The 12,723-nt window shown below is 37.3% G+C and overlaps 1 protein-coding gene across 1 annotated transcript; it reads left to right on the top strand.

Moving 5' to 3' along the window:
* Positions 1-7,363: 7,363 nt before the first annotated feature.
* On the top strand, positions 7,364-12,096 carry LOC117621802 (LEAF RUST 10 DISEASE-RESISTANCE LOCUS RECEPTOR-LIKE PROTEIN KINASE-like 2.1; the record flags this gene model as incomplete). Its single annotated transcript, XM_034352347.1, has 2 exons — positions 7,364-8,159; positions 10,817-12,096. Coding segments are annotated over exons 1-2 (2,076 nt in total), but the record flags the coding sequence as incomplete, so codon positions are not given.
* Between the last annotated feature and the right edge of the window lie 627 nt (positions 12,097-12,723).

The raw sequence follows: 12,723 nt of genomic DNA, 5'->3' as shown, positions 1-12,723 counted from the left end.
CAGGGCTGAGATTTTTGGTATGGGTTTGGTTTTGAAATGAAGCCTGGGAAGGAGATTGAGAGACCATGAGATATAGAGATGAGAGAGACAATTAGGGAGAAGAAAGAGAGAGATACCTGAGAGGAGAGGAGTTGTGTTCATCGCACTGTCTCGTTGTCACAGGAGGAGGAGAGGAGCGATTTTGGAAGGAGTCAAACCGGAAGAGAGAGAAAAGAGAAACCCAATGCTAGGGCTCGTCAATGGGCTGCCCAGCTCAAATTTAACGGGCTTGGGTCGGGTCGGGCCGGACTTTAAAGAGGAGAGAGAAAATACCAGGCCGGATCGGACCTTTTTTTTTAGAAAATTCAAAGTCCAAGCTCGACTCATAGGCCGGACTTGAGAAAGCCCATCGGGCCGGGCCGGGCCGAAACGGGCCTACTTTATTCGAAAAAAATCATAAACTTAATCATAAGGGCATTTTAGTCTAAATTTGAGATTAAACTCACTTAATTTCAATATTTTCACATCAAACCAAATTCATAAAATACCCAATAAAGTCACACAACTTAATAAGATTTTTCACAAAAATAATAAAACCAAGTATTATTTTTGAGGTTATTACATAATTAGACCGTAATACGTTTTAAGAAATAATTAAAAATAATAATAAGTATCAAAAAGATATTTTTTTTAAAAGGATGGTATAAATAAATATGTAAATGTTTGGTGATGTGTTCAAGAAAAACATGATTATATTTGGTGGTACGATTATGTTTCGTAATATGATTATATTTGGTGATATGATATGTTATTCATCTTATTTATATATATAATTGTTGTATTAATAATTGATACAAATTAATGTGCTAATCATCCAATTATAAACTAGGAATGAGTAAAGCAAAGTAAATGAAATGAAACAAATTATATATGTGATTTAAGTGATATAATCCTAATCCTAAACTCTTATTTATACATAATTATATATGAATGCGGGCCTAACGGCCCGGGCTTTTGTGGGCTGGTCAGGCCAGGCTTTTTTGGGCTTAATCGGGCTGGGCCTATGGGCCGGACCGTACTTCAGACACCCAAGCCTAAGCCTAACTCGGGCCAAAGCGGGCCAGGCCATCTTAAAGTCCATAACAGGCCGGGCAGGGCTTTTTTCCAATGGGCCGAGCCAACCCCCATCGGCCCAAGAGCCCGCGGGCCAAATGATGAGGCCTTCCCAATGCTACTAAAGGAGAGTTTTTGTTTTTGTTTTCTTTTTACCTACAACAACCGATTTATCCGATAACTAACTCAACAGTGTGGATAACTCCACATCACCAACTACTCATCCAATGGTCTATAACAATGGGCACATCCATGCGCCAAGCCCACCGTAGAATTTTCTCAGCTTTGGGTGCTGAAGATTATTGGAACCTTTGTTCTCGTCCACATAGTTTTCTCAGCCACTGACCCAAGGGAAGTGCTAAAGCATCTTTTGATGATAACATCAAACCCACCGAAAGAAAACAAAATAAGAAAAGCTCTCTGGCCCCTTATCCTTTCAATTATTTTATTATTATCCTACACTATTTAACACCAATATTAGTACAGGTGTGCTGGTGGAAAGGCAGAAGCAAGGGTGATATTCATCCTACCCTAGTTTTCTTTGCTTGCCTGATTATATATTCTATATAATCTATCTATATAGTAATTCTATGAACGGTTTCACCTCCTATGTTTTTGTGGTGGTTTTATCCCCACATTTACTTTAATAAAAATGGACGGTTTCACGAAACTATCATATTGCATCCACATTTACTTTATTATTTAAAGTATGGTGAGGGATTAACGTCCATACATGAGGCAGTTTAATTTATGAATTTACTTTATCACACATTTACTTTTATTTAAAGTATGGTGCAGGTTTATCGTCCATACCAGCAATTTATTTTATGGATTAATTGTGCGGTATGATGAGTTTTTACAGTATACAGATCAGGACCAGAAGTTCCTTAATCCTCATCATACAACTACATCAGGACTTGAAAATCCTTAATGATGATATTGATATTAGAGCTGGCAATCTCTCCGGTACTATATTTGTAAACAAGATATCAGACTTGAAAATCCTTGATCCTTAACATGTAAATAAGGACCTGGAGTTCCTTGATGATGGAACAGTACTGTATTGGTTAATATGCCATACACGTAAAAAATAAATATACTGGCAAATGTACTATACACATGAATAGATACGTATTCATGACTTGATGAATAGTACTGTATACATAAATAGTAACGTATACATAAATATTAACCATTTTGGGTAAACCGTTACCATATACAAAAGGGAACCTACAACTCCTTAAACTCATGGATGAGTAATTGAATGAGATGCCAGAAGTTCCTCAAAATATGGACAATTATGTAAGGACTTGAAGTCCCAAAATATGTACAGAAAATTGTAAAAATGTCCATACCCTGAGAATATGTGATTTTGGCCTGAATTTCAAAATCTAACAATGTTGAGAACCTGAAGTTCCAACAATTAAATGGACAACCCTTGAGGTATTATTTCAAATTGTGGTACGCCACATATTTCTTTGGCATAAGAAAATGATGAATTTAATAAAGTTCGATTATGTTATAATTGACACCTCAAGGAAGAAATATATTTTGTGAATTCGGTTGTTAAGAATACACTGTGAAAAGGATAATATCAGGATAAACCTCAAATGATGAATTGAGGCTCCCCACATATTTTGTTATATCATATGATCAAGGCCGGAAGCCCATGGATCCAAATATATGAGAGATCCCGAACCTGAAGTTTTGGGTATAGTAGTTAATGCTCTTAACTACTATATTGCGATATTATCATGATTTTTACTCAATTTATATTTCATTTCCATTTGAAAAGGGTGAATAAATTCTGAGGTTGTGTTTAGCCCGGGCCAGAAGTTTCGGGCTCACATGCGTTGAAATATGAAATTTGAGAGATTTGATGTGGTTACTTGAACCTATAAGGCACAAGGTTCCAAACCGTCATTTTGAAAAGACGTAAAAACCACAGGTGCAAGTTTAAGAATTTGCACAATTATTATAACAGGAAAGAAGGCATACAACAAATAGGTTTTTTCCACCTGCAATGAAGGTGCAGGCTCTGTAAAATCTATAAAATTACATTATGTTCTGGAAGCCTCTGAAGGAAGAGAACGGGGCCTCTTAAGCTTAGCCATGAGCCTCTCATGGTCTCCCAGAATCTTTTCATTGGAAACCTGCAGCATATCTAGCCTTCTCAACGTATCAATGGAGTATGAACTCACCAGTTTCAACAAGGCATTATTTTCCTCTTTAAGTTTCTCAACCTCCTGTTGAGACTCATGGAGCATTCTCTGAAGAGACGAATTTTCAGTGGTCAGCTCCTGAACCTCGTTTACTCTAGCACGCAAACGATCAGCCATGTTAGAAACAGAAGTAGCACTCTGAATGCTAGAAGCCATTGAGTCATCAATAGCCTCTTCATCAGACCTCACTGATAACAGCATTTCATCCATTGGAATAAGGAAATTCCTTTCTCCTATGACAGCAGTCGCATCATTCATCATCATAGAATCATTAACTGTGAGATGACGATTTTGGGATACAAAGGATGGACACCAAACTTTGGAGTCATGAGTTGTGTTGGGAGCAACATTTAAATCAACATGGTTTGCGTGAGAAGAAGAGGAAGCCATTTTCAGGAAGGTTTCAAGGAAAGTTTTAAGAGAAGCTGAATTTTCAGAAAATGAAAGGAAGTTGAGTTGAAACGCAGTTGCTCCAATCAGGTCTTGCAGAGGCAATATCTATAGGCGGAAATATGGCAACGGTTTCCAGGCTCCCCATATTCTCTTTTTCTTTCCCAGATTCCAAAACTTCACGCGGCCTCCATTACTGTCTGTCGGCACTTTCGGAGGTTTCAAGTATTATTTTCGTCAAAGCCGGTCTTGCTTTTCGGATTTCACGGAGCCACTTTTTCGAAAGCACCTCGAGAACCTCACAAATTTTCTGTGGTTAATTTGAGATTCACCGGACCTAAATATTCCTATCATTTATGTATAAATGTGTTACTAACAAAAATTTTCTTTGCAGAAGACATCCAGTTTTCCCTATACCTAGTGATGCAATATCCACTTGTTTTTCCTATCAATGAGTACTCGATGTGCTTGAGAAGCGAGACTATCTCTGATCATCCATTCAGGAAGCAAGACTATCCCTGATCACGTTTCTGCTACATCGGGGAACTGCAAAGACGACCACATGCTATAATCTCCTGAGGTTCTTCTAGACTAGGAGAAATGAGAGTTTGTTGTCTGCTCTCATCAGCTTCCTCACCTGATTGCTTACCTTACCTTGCAATCAATATCACAATTTTTGTATCTTTTCTTTCTTTTTATAACTCTCTGTTCATAAGGGATTTTATTTCTTTAGAACGAACATCTGAAGAAAGAATCTATGAAGTGATCCTAACTATTAGGGTTATTTATTTTGACAGAGACAAAAGAGTTGTGATTTTTTCTCTTGCAGGATATAACTAGATCATCAAGCATTACATTGTATTTGCTGAGTTGATATGAGCTTGGAAGATATTTGAGCAAAGTCTCTCCCACCTAAGGATGTAAGCGATACCTATATTATTTCATACTTATACTCTTATTTCGATATTTTGTACAACATCCTTGAAGATAACCAAATGGGGAGATAAGGCTGTTCCAGAAGAACTCCATGCAAAGGACCATTCCAGAAGAATGACTTGCATTATAGATTGTTCCAGAAGAACGACTTGTATTATGACCATTCCGGAAGAATGGCTTGTATCATTCTAATATGTATTCATGAATTATTAATGCAAATTTCATAGATTGCAAGATGAATACATTAATGATACACTGCATTGATTAAAATCCTATAAGAACATAACATGGGTATAGCAGTGATCAATATGATGCATCCTGTTGCGTAGCAAATTATATGGATTGAAGTCCCGGAATGACAATCCTTTAACATGTCAATATTGATACGGTGCACGCCTAGTGCGTAGCAAATTATATGCTTTAAAGTCCCAGAAGGACAATAAAATTGACATGTATGTATTAATTTGCGGCATGCCTGCAGCATGGTAGATATATGGGTTCTAAATGTTCCAACTCCCTAAATGGAGATTATCCAAGCCCTGCTGTAAAATAACACTCCATTGGAGGTTATGATCCACATTCTCACATAATTCATCTTATAAGAGATGTCCGTCTGGAAAAAGACAATAAAAGCCCCCTGAAGTGGCTTGGGTACCCAAAAGCAAAGAAATGCTTATAATTGATGCACGCGCATGCACATGAGGATGGTGGGATCATAAATTGATGAATGAAAACTTTTGGTTTTGGAGCAGCTACTCAAATCATTAAAGCGCTGTGTTGATTGGAACCACGTTCAATTATTAATGTCGACAATATCATTGGCCAAAATGGAAAGAGGCAATTCCATTACAAATGAGAATAAACGTAAAAGAAAAAATCCATAGTACGAACCCCAAAGGCTGTTAATATTGAAATTTATACTTGGGTGTTTGGAACAAAAGGGAATATACCTATTTTGTATGACACAATGTTTCTAGTAGAAACAAAGAATGTTGGGTTTCTCCATATTTACATATGCAATTGTATCTTCTTATTGCACATTTGTGAAGACCAACATGTTATCTTTAAGGGTTATGCACGGAGCATATCACCATAAGCGATTCCCTAAAGATGTATAAATAGATGGGTTAAACCTATATAATGTGTCATAAAGTGTAATCCCTTAAATAAAATCATTGAATGATTGAAATTGCATGAAGCAAGTATGTAGACATGTGCATGAAGCACAAAATCTGTACTCAATACTAATATGCATAAATTGTCTCAGTGAGTACATTAAATTATAATATGTTTGCAACACATTAAAACTCTTGAAGAGTTGAAGATCGAGCATTATGCCATTGAGATTCTTGCTTATACTAAGAAGCTATTGAAGTATTTTTATGTGGATTATCCGTTGGGCACTTAAATAATTTTCCAGAAGTATGGTGGAGCGGATATTATATTTTCCAGATAGAGCTCAGCTCCATCACCACCACTTTGGGATGATGTGACGCATTTTGATGCTATCTCTGCATAACACCATATACGGGCATATTCTTTTCAAGTAAACTTACAAATAGCTGAGATTTTGTTGGATACGTTGACTCTGGAAATTTCTATAATCGCTTACTGGCAAAAGTTAGTCATGAAGATTTCAGGGGGATATATTCCTCAGGGGGAGCATCCAACAATATTACAAGATTGATTCATAGAAGCAGCGTCAACTATGATATTCAGAAAGATGATCCACAGTATGGCTTAAAAATATTTTGTTAAGCATCAGGGGGAGCGTGTTGTTAATAAAGATCTTCACACACTGTACCCTTTTTCCTTCATCCAGGTTTTTATCCCACTGGGTTTTTCCTGGCAAGGTTTTAACGAGGCAGTGTCGTACGTGTGTCAAAATACACAAAATTTTATGTTACACATAGTTATGTACTATTTTTCCCTTCAACCAGTTTTTTGTCCCACGGGTTTTTTACTGGCAAGGTTTTTAACGAGGTATATTCCATACCATTTGTGGTCTCCAAGGGGAATTGTTGTAAAGTCTTTAGTGGAGCCCACACATTTGGAAATAATGAAGGATATCATGATGAAGCTTGTTTGCCATCATTCCTTGAGAGCAAATTATACATCCACAAGAGGCAATAATCTTTGCCTATAAAATAAGGCATCGTCCTCATTGTAAAAGACAGAACGAAGAGATTCAATGAAAACATTAGAACAACATTCCTATTGCTATTTGAATTGTCTAAATTCTCTCCACAATTTACTGTCAAGGTTTTTAACGAGGCATATTCCATACCATTTGTGGTCTCTAAGGGAGAGTGTTGTAAAGTCTTGAGTGGAGCCCACACATTTGGAAATAATGAAGGACATCATGATGAAGCTTGTCTGCCATCATTCCTTGAGAGCAAACTATACATCCACAGGAGGCAATAATCTTTGCCTATAAAATAAGGCATCGTCCTCATTGTAAAAGACATAACGAAAAGATTCAATGAAAACATCAAAATAGCATTCCTATTGCTCTTTGAATTCCCTAAATTCTCTCTACAATCTCTTTAATTTTATGACACTGACACTTTTATTAAACAAGAGATAAGTCTTATTTTACTCAACAATCAATAAGTCGACGTTGACTGTAACGTGCGCCGTGAGATCTTGATGAACATAATTCTTCATCTTTTCCTTTCTCAAACTTTAGTTACCTCTCTCTCTCTCTCTCTCTCTCTCTCAAAATGAATCTCTATCGCTTCCAAAAGATCTCTTTTCTCCTTGTGATCACAAATACTATATGCCTATTGTATATTCCAAGATCTTTGGGTGAGGATGATGAGCAATACCTCAACTGCAGCGCTTTGTTTCAATGCGCAAATATTCCGAATATTGGTTACCCTTTTTGGGGATCAAGCCGGCCCAATTATTGTGGCTACCCGGAATTCAAGTTGAACTGCACCGGGGATGCCCCGGTGATCTCATTCCAGGACAAAGATTATCGAGTCCTGGATATCAACCAAAGTGCAAGTACTCTTAGAATCGCTAGGACAGACTACTGGAACAACGTTTGTCCTGTGTCACCTGGCAACACCACAATAGAAGTAAACCATGTAGAATATGCTTCAGATGTTCAAGAACTACTGCTGTTCTATGACTGCCCCCCACTCAATATTCCTCTTCCAATTCAGCTAACAAGTCAGTTCAACTGCAGCATAAACAGCACTGCCAATTACATCAATTACTTTGTCATACAAAACCTCACGAATTCTGGGCTCACGAATATTAGTGGTACCTTTGGAACGTGCCACACGACCGTCACTGCCCTTGTTTCGCAATCAGCGGGTGAAAATTTGGCGACGAATTCCACCAAGGACAATCTAGTTGCCGTTCTTGATTCTGGGTTTGGGTTGACATGGGATGCAAGTAATAACTTGTGTAAGCAATGTAACGGATCTGGTGGTCAGTGCGGGTACAATACAGCTACAGCTAAGTTCAGTTGCTATTGCAAGGATGGACCTCATCCCTCAAACTGTGCAGGTATGCATGCGCTTGTAATCTTTTTTGTCTTAATTCCTTGTCTTTGGGGATTTTTATCAAACACCTACATGTCATATACTTTCAATCCCTTCACCATGGCAAACCCTCCTTCTTAGCAACCAATGCCAAAGGGCTTTGGCTCAGGTTAGAGAGTTATATAGAAATCTAGCGTTTAGGCTAACTACTTCTTGTTTCCTCTGTTTTCTTTCAGAAGATGATGAAATTAGTTTTGATAGACAAATAGAATTTTCTTAGATGGGTGCAAGATTGAGTTCTTTTGCAGCTCCTGCTGCATCTTCTAGTGCAAATTCACAGAAGGCATCAGTATATTTAATACCAAACCACACCTATTGCTTGTGTGGAGCTACACAATTCCAATATTATAGATTTAAATGATTCTTTGTTAAGCTTCTTCACCTTAGACCTCTACATCCCGTCTGGTCATTGGAACTAAACACAACTAATAATTCCATTAAAAATGATTAAGTGTGTCGCCTCATGTTTAGAGGACTCCACAAATGTCCAGCATTCAATTGGAGCACAACTCTATTGTTTTGCTTAATTCTCTATCCTAAAGTGCAGTGATGTCAAATTATGTGTTCCTGCTTGCAATTCTCTTTTATGATTATAATGTGGTATGAACTATGTGCTCTCCTAAACTTTCACCTACACCAAACATTTTCTTACTCCTACCTACTCCTATTCCATCCAAATTCCTTTCACATGGCCATGGAAAACCCGTGCGGCATTCCATTGGAAACTTCAAGTTGGGTTCTTCTGGTCTTTTAATATCATCTTCCCCATTAGCCAGGCTGGCCATTTCCATGCCAAAACAAAACCAAATGATTCATACCACGTGTTATGCTTCATATGTTCTGACTTCTGAGTTATCTAGGCTGCTATGACATTTACTAGAATGACCTTCTCTGAATTTAGAAACTTGTATGAATTTGTTTAGCTTTTGGACTAGTCACAACGCACAAAAAATTCCCTAGGTACAAGTGAAAGAAATTCATTTCCGTGTTTGATGTTTGTTGAATGAAATCACACAAGCATGCATGTTTCATACATTAAACTATTAAAAGGTAGTAGGTCCATTTAATGAATTCTTGATCAAGATTGTTCTTTCATAATATTACCTTTATAATAGCTATAGTTCGTCAATAAAACAAAGCTTTCATTTCATGTGCGCGGTGGTTGTGCTTTTTTTTATTAAATATATAGTATTGTAGGGACTGAAAATGTCTTATTCCATTTGCATGTGCTATCATGAATACTTTGTACATAATTCATGTATTGAAATTAGGAATTTTCAGTTAAAATTTCACTAGTGTAGTGGTTTAGAGTAATTGTTACTCTAAGAAACATTTTGAATTTGAGTCGTAGGTGTGAGTTTAGTATATTATCATTTCTCTGAACAAAAAAATCTTTAAAAAATATTAAAGAATCTTCAAACGGAAGTATGTTATAATAATTTCTGCCTCGAAAAAAGGTGCTCTATAATTTGATATATTTACCTGAGAAAAAGTATATTTACCAGAGAAAAAGTTGTGGGGGTAGTGGAAGTTTTCTACCTAGGAAAAACTTGCCCAAAAATTGTATGAGATTTTCTTCTTTTCACATTCAAAGCCCTCCTCCAATTCATCAACTACCCTTTCGAAAAATTGCTGGTTTGGAGCTCACACTGTTTGACTATACCTTTGAAGTTGACCAGGAGTCTTACTAACTCTAATAAATAATCATTTTAATTCCTTGAATTACGAAAATACCCATAAATTATTGAACAGAAAAAACTCATTAAAGTAAAAAAGATAACATATTTGGGCAGCAGTCTCAAAAATATTCAAAAACTGTGTGCACTGTCCACCCACAACAGTCCAAGTCAACGAACGCCGCCCATATGATCAAACCAAAACCTCATTGCATTTCATCACTCAACTCTCTAAGCCACTTCCCGCCTCGCCCACCCCACACCCAAACTTCGTCGTTTTCCCGCCCCTTCCCCAATACTCCCACTCTTCCTCCTCCTCCTCCTCCTCTTCTTCTTCTTCTAATCCTTCGAGGTTACGAAGTCGTTTCCCTCGAATGCAAACCTCTCCAACTGCTCCCGGGCCTTCGACTGCGGCCCGCTTCGAAACCTCTTACCCGTTCACTGTTGGATCCCGCGTTTTTGTGGTCACCAAAATTTTCATTGACCTAAGTCTTATTCTTGAAGTATTGAACATAAAAAAACTAACCAGTGACAAAAAATTGGCTCGATTGAGTAAAATTAGCGACACAATGACCAAATTTAAGGCAAATAAGAAGTGACAAAAAAGGTAGTTTTTGTTGATGTAATCTACCAAATATCTTTGTTGCACTTGAGGTAGTTTTTTTTAACAATTGATTAACATTTCTCTATCTTATGGCTGTTTCAGGAAAAAAGAAGGATCTCGCAATGGGTAATATTTCACTTCTTTAAAACAGTATTTATACTAGTAACTGCTTCGTTACTTGTTTTCGTTGTAGTTCTTGATTGACTGTTAAAATGGTAGCCCTCCAAAGTGGTTTTAGAACTTAAATGACTGTTTAAAATGACTAGGAGCTTAACTAATAACTACATAAAATAAAAATCCAACAAATCCAGTAATTATAATGAAACAAGTATTTTGTTGCAGGTTTGGCTGTTGGTGGATTTTCCGTGATGGTAATCATTCTTTGTATTATATGCATATCAAGAAAAAGAATGGTCTTATTCGTCAAGAAAGATAAGAGGGATGAGTTTGATGTTGAGGCATTTATAAGGAACTATGGATCGCTTACTCCAAAGCGGTATACCTATGAAAATGTCAAGAAAATGACAGACTCTTTCAGAGACAAAATAGGTAAAGGTGGATATGGAACTGTGTACAAAGGCAGGCTACCTGATGGGCTTCTGGTGGCGGTCAAAGTCCTAAGCGAGTCCAAGGGTAATGGAGGAGAAGATTTTATTAATGAAGTGGCAAGCATTGGTAGAACCTCCCATGTCAACATAGTCACTCTTTCTGGATTCTGTTACGAGGGGGACAAACGAGCTTTGATTTATGAATACATGCCTAATGGATCTCTGGATAATTTCATACATAAGCACGGATCTGGAATGGAAAATTTTCTCTTAGAATGGAAAACACTATCTGAAATTGCAGTTGGTATTGCGCGAGGACTAGAATACCTACACCGTGGATGTAACACAAGAATTTTGCATTTTGACATAAAGCCACAGAACATTCTTCTCGACAAAGATTTTCGCCCAAAAATCTCTGATTTTGGCCTTGCCAAATTATGTAAAACGAAGGACAGTATTGTATCGATGATTGGGACAAGAGGAACTGCAGGATACATTGCACCAGAAGTGTTTAGCCGGAACTTTGGTGGAGTATCTCACAAATCTGATGTTTACAGCTACGGTATGTTGGTTCTTGAAATGGTTGGAGCAAAAAATAATTTGGATTCGGGAGTGTCTCATTCAAGTGAAATGTTTCCACATTATGTTTATAAAGATCTAGAGCTAGAAAAGGATGAAAATGCATTTGGGGCAATCACAGAGGAGGAAAAAGAAATAGGAAGAAAGATGGTATTAATAAGTCTGTGGTGCATTCAGACCATTCCTTCTGATCGGCCATCAATGAGCAAAGTTGTAGAGATGTTGGAAGGACCCCTTCATTCCTTGCGAATTGCACCCAAACCTTTCTTGTTTTCTCCTACAATAGCTGCAGAAGACTCTATGACTACAACTAGTGGCGGATCCACCATGGGGTCAATGGTGTCAGACGGCCCCATGGCAGCCCTGGAAATGGCTTCGAGGTCCCATGTTTGCCTTGGCAGCCATGGGAGACGACCCCATGGAGAAGAAGACATGCAAGCTGTGAGGGAGAAGATAGAGAGAGGAAGAAAAGAGAAAGAGAGGGAGGAAGAAGAAGAAGACAATGATTGAGAGGGAGAAGAAAGAGAGAAGAAGAAGAAGAAGAAGAAGAAGAGAGAGAGAGAGAGAGAGAGAGAGAGAGAGAGGAAGAAGAAGACTGTTATTGAGAAGGAGAAGAAAGAAGGCACTGCGCAAACACAAATAATAATAGAACGGAAGAAATCTATTAGGGTTTTTTAAATATTGTTTTAATTATGTTGGGTAGACCTATAAATACTAGAAGTAAAGATGTCACTTATAGTGGCCTCTGAATTGAAAAGAATCTTTTGGTCTGTAAAAAAGTTGGTTTGGATAAAATGAAACAGTTATCATTATCTGAATAGAAAAGTTGATATAGACTCAAATTTTCATTGGGAAGTTGGGTTTAATCCTCGGATTTAGTAACTTTGATACAAGTCCTTTGACTTTTGTGCCACATAGGATTACATTCCTTTTTAAATATTTTCTGATGTAATCTTTTTTTTTTATTTATAAAAATACAAAATACAAAATCATTTCTTGTTCCAATGTTACCCATTATACCTTTTATTGGGTAATCATAATTTACGTAATAATCTGAAGCCATTTAACGCAGTTATCATTGAATAGAAAAGGAAAATATTGCAAACATATCCCAAAAATCAC

Source organism: Prunus dulcis, chromosome 3 (genome assembly GCF_902201215.1).
Source record: "Prunus dulcis chromosome 3, ALMONDv2, whole genome shotgun sequence".
Classification (NCBI taxonomy): Eukaryota; Viridiplantae; Streptophyta; class Magnoliopsida; order Rosales; family Rosaceae; genus Prunus; species Prunus dulcis.
The sequence above is the reverse complement of the archived record's forward strand: the minus strand, read 5'-3'. Positions and strand labels throughout refer to the sequence as shown.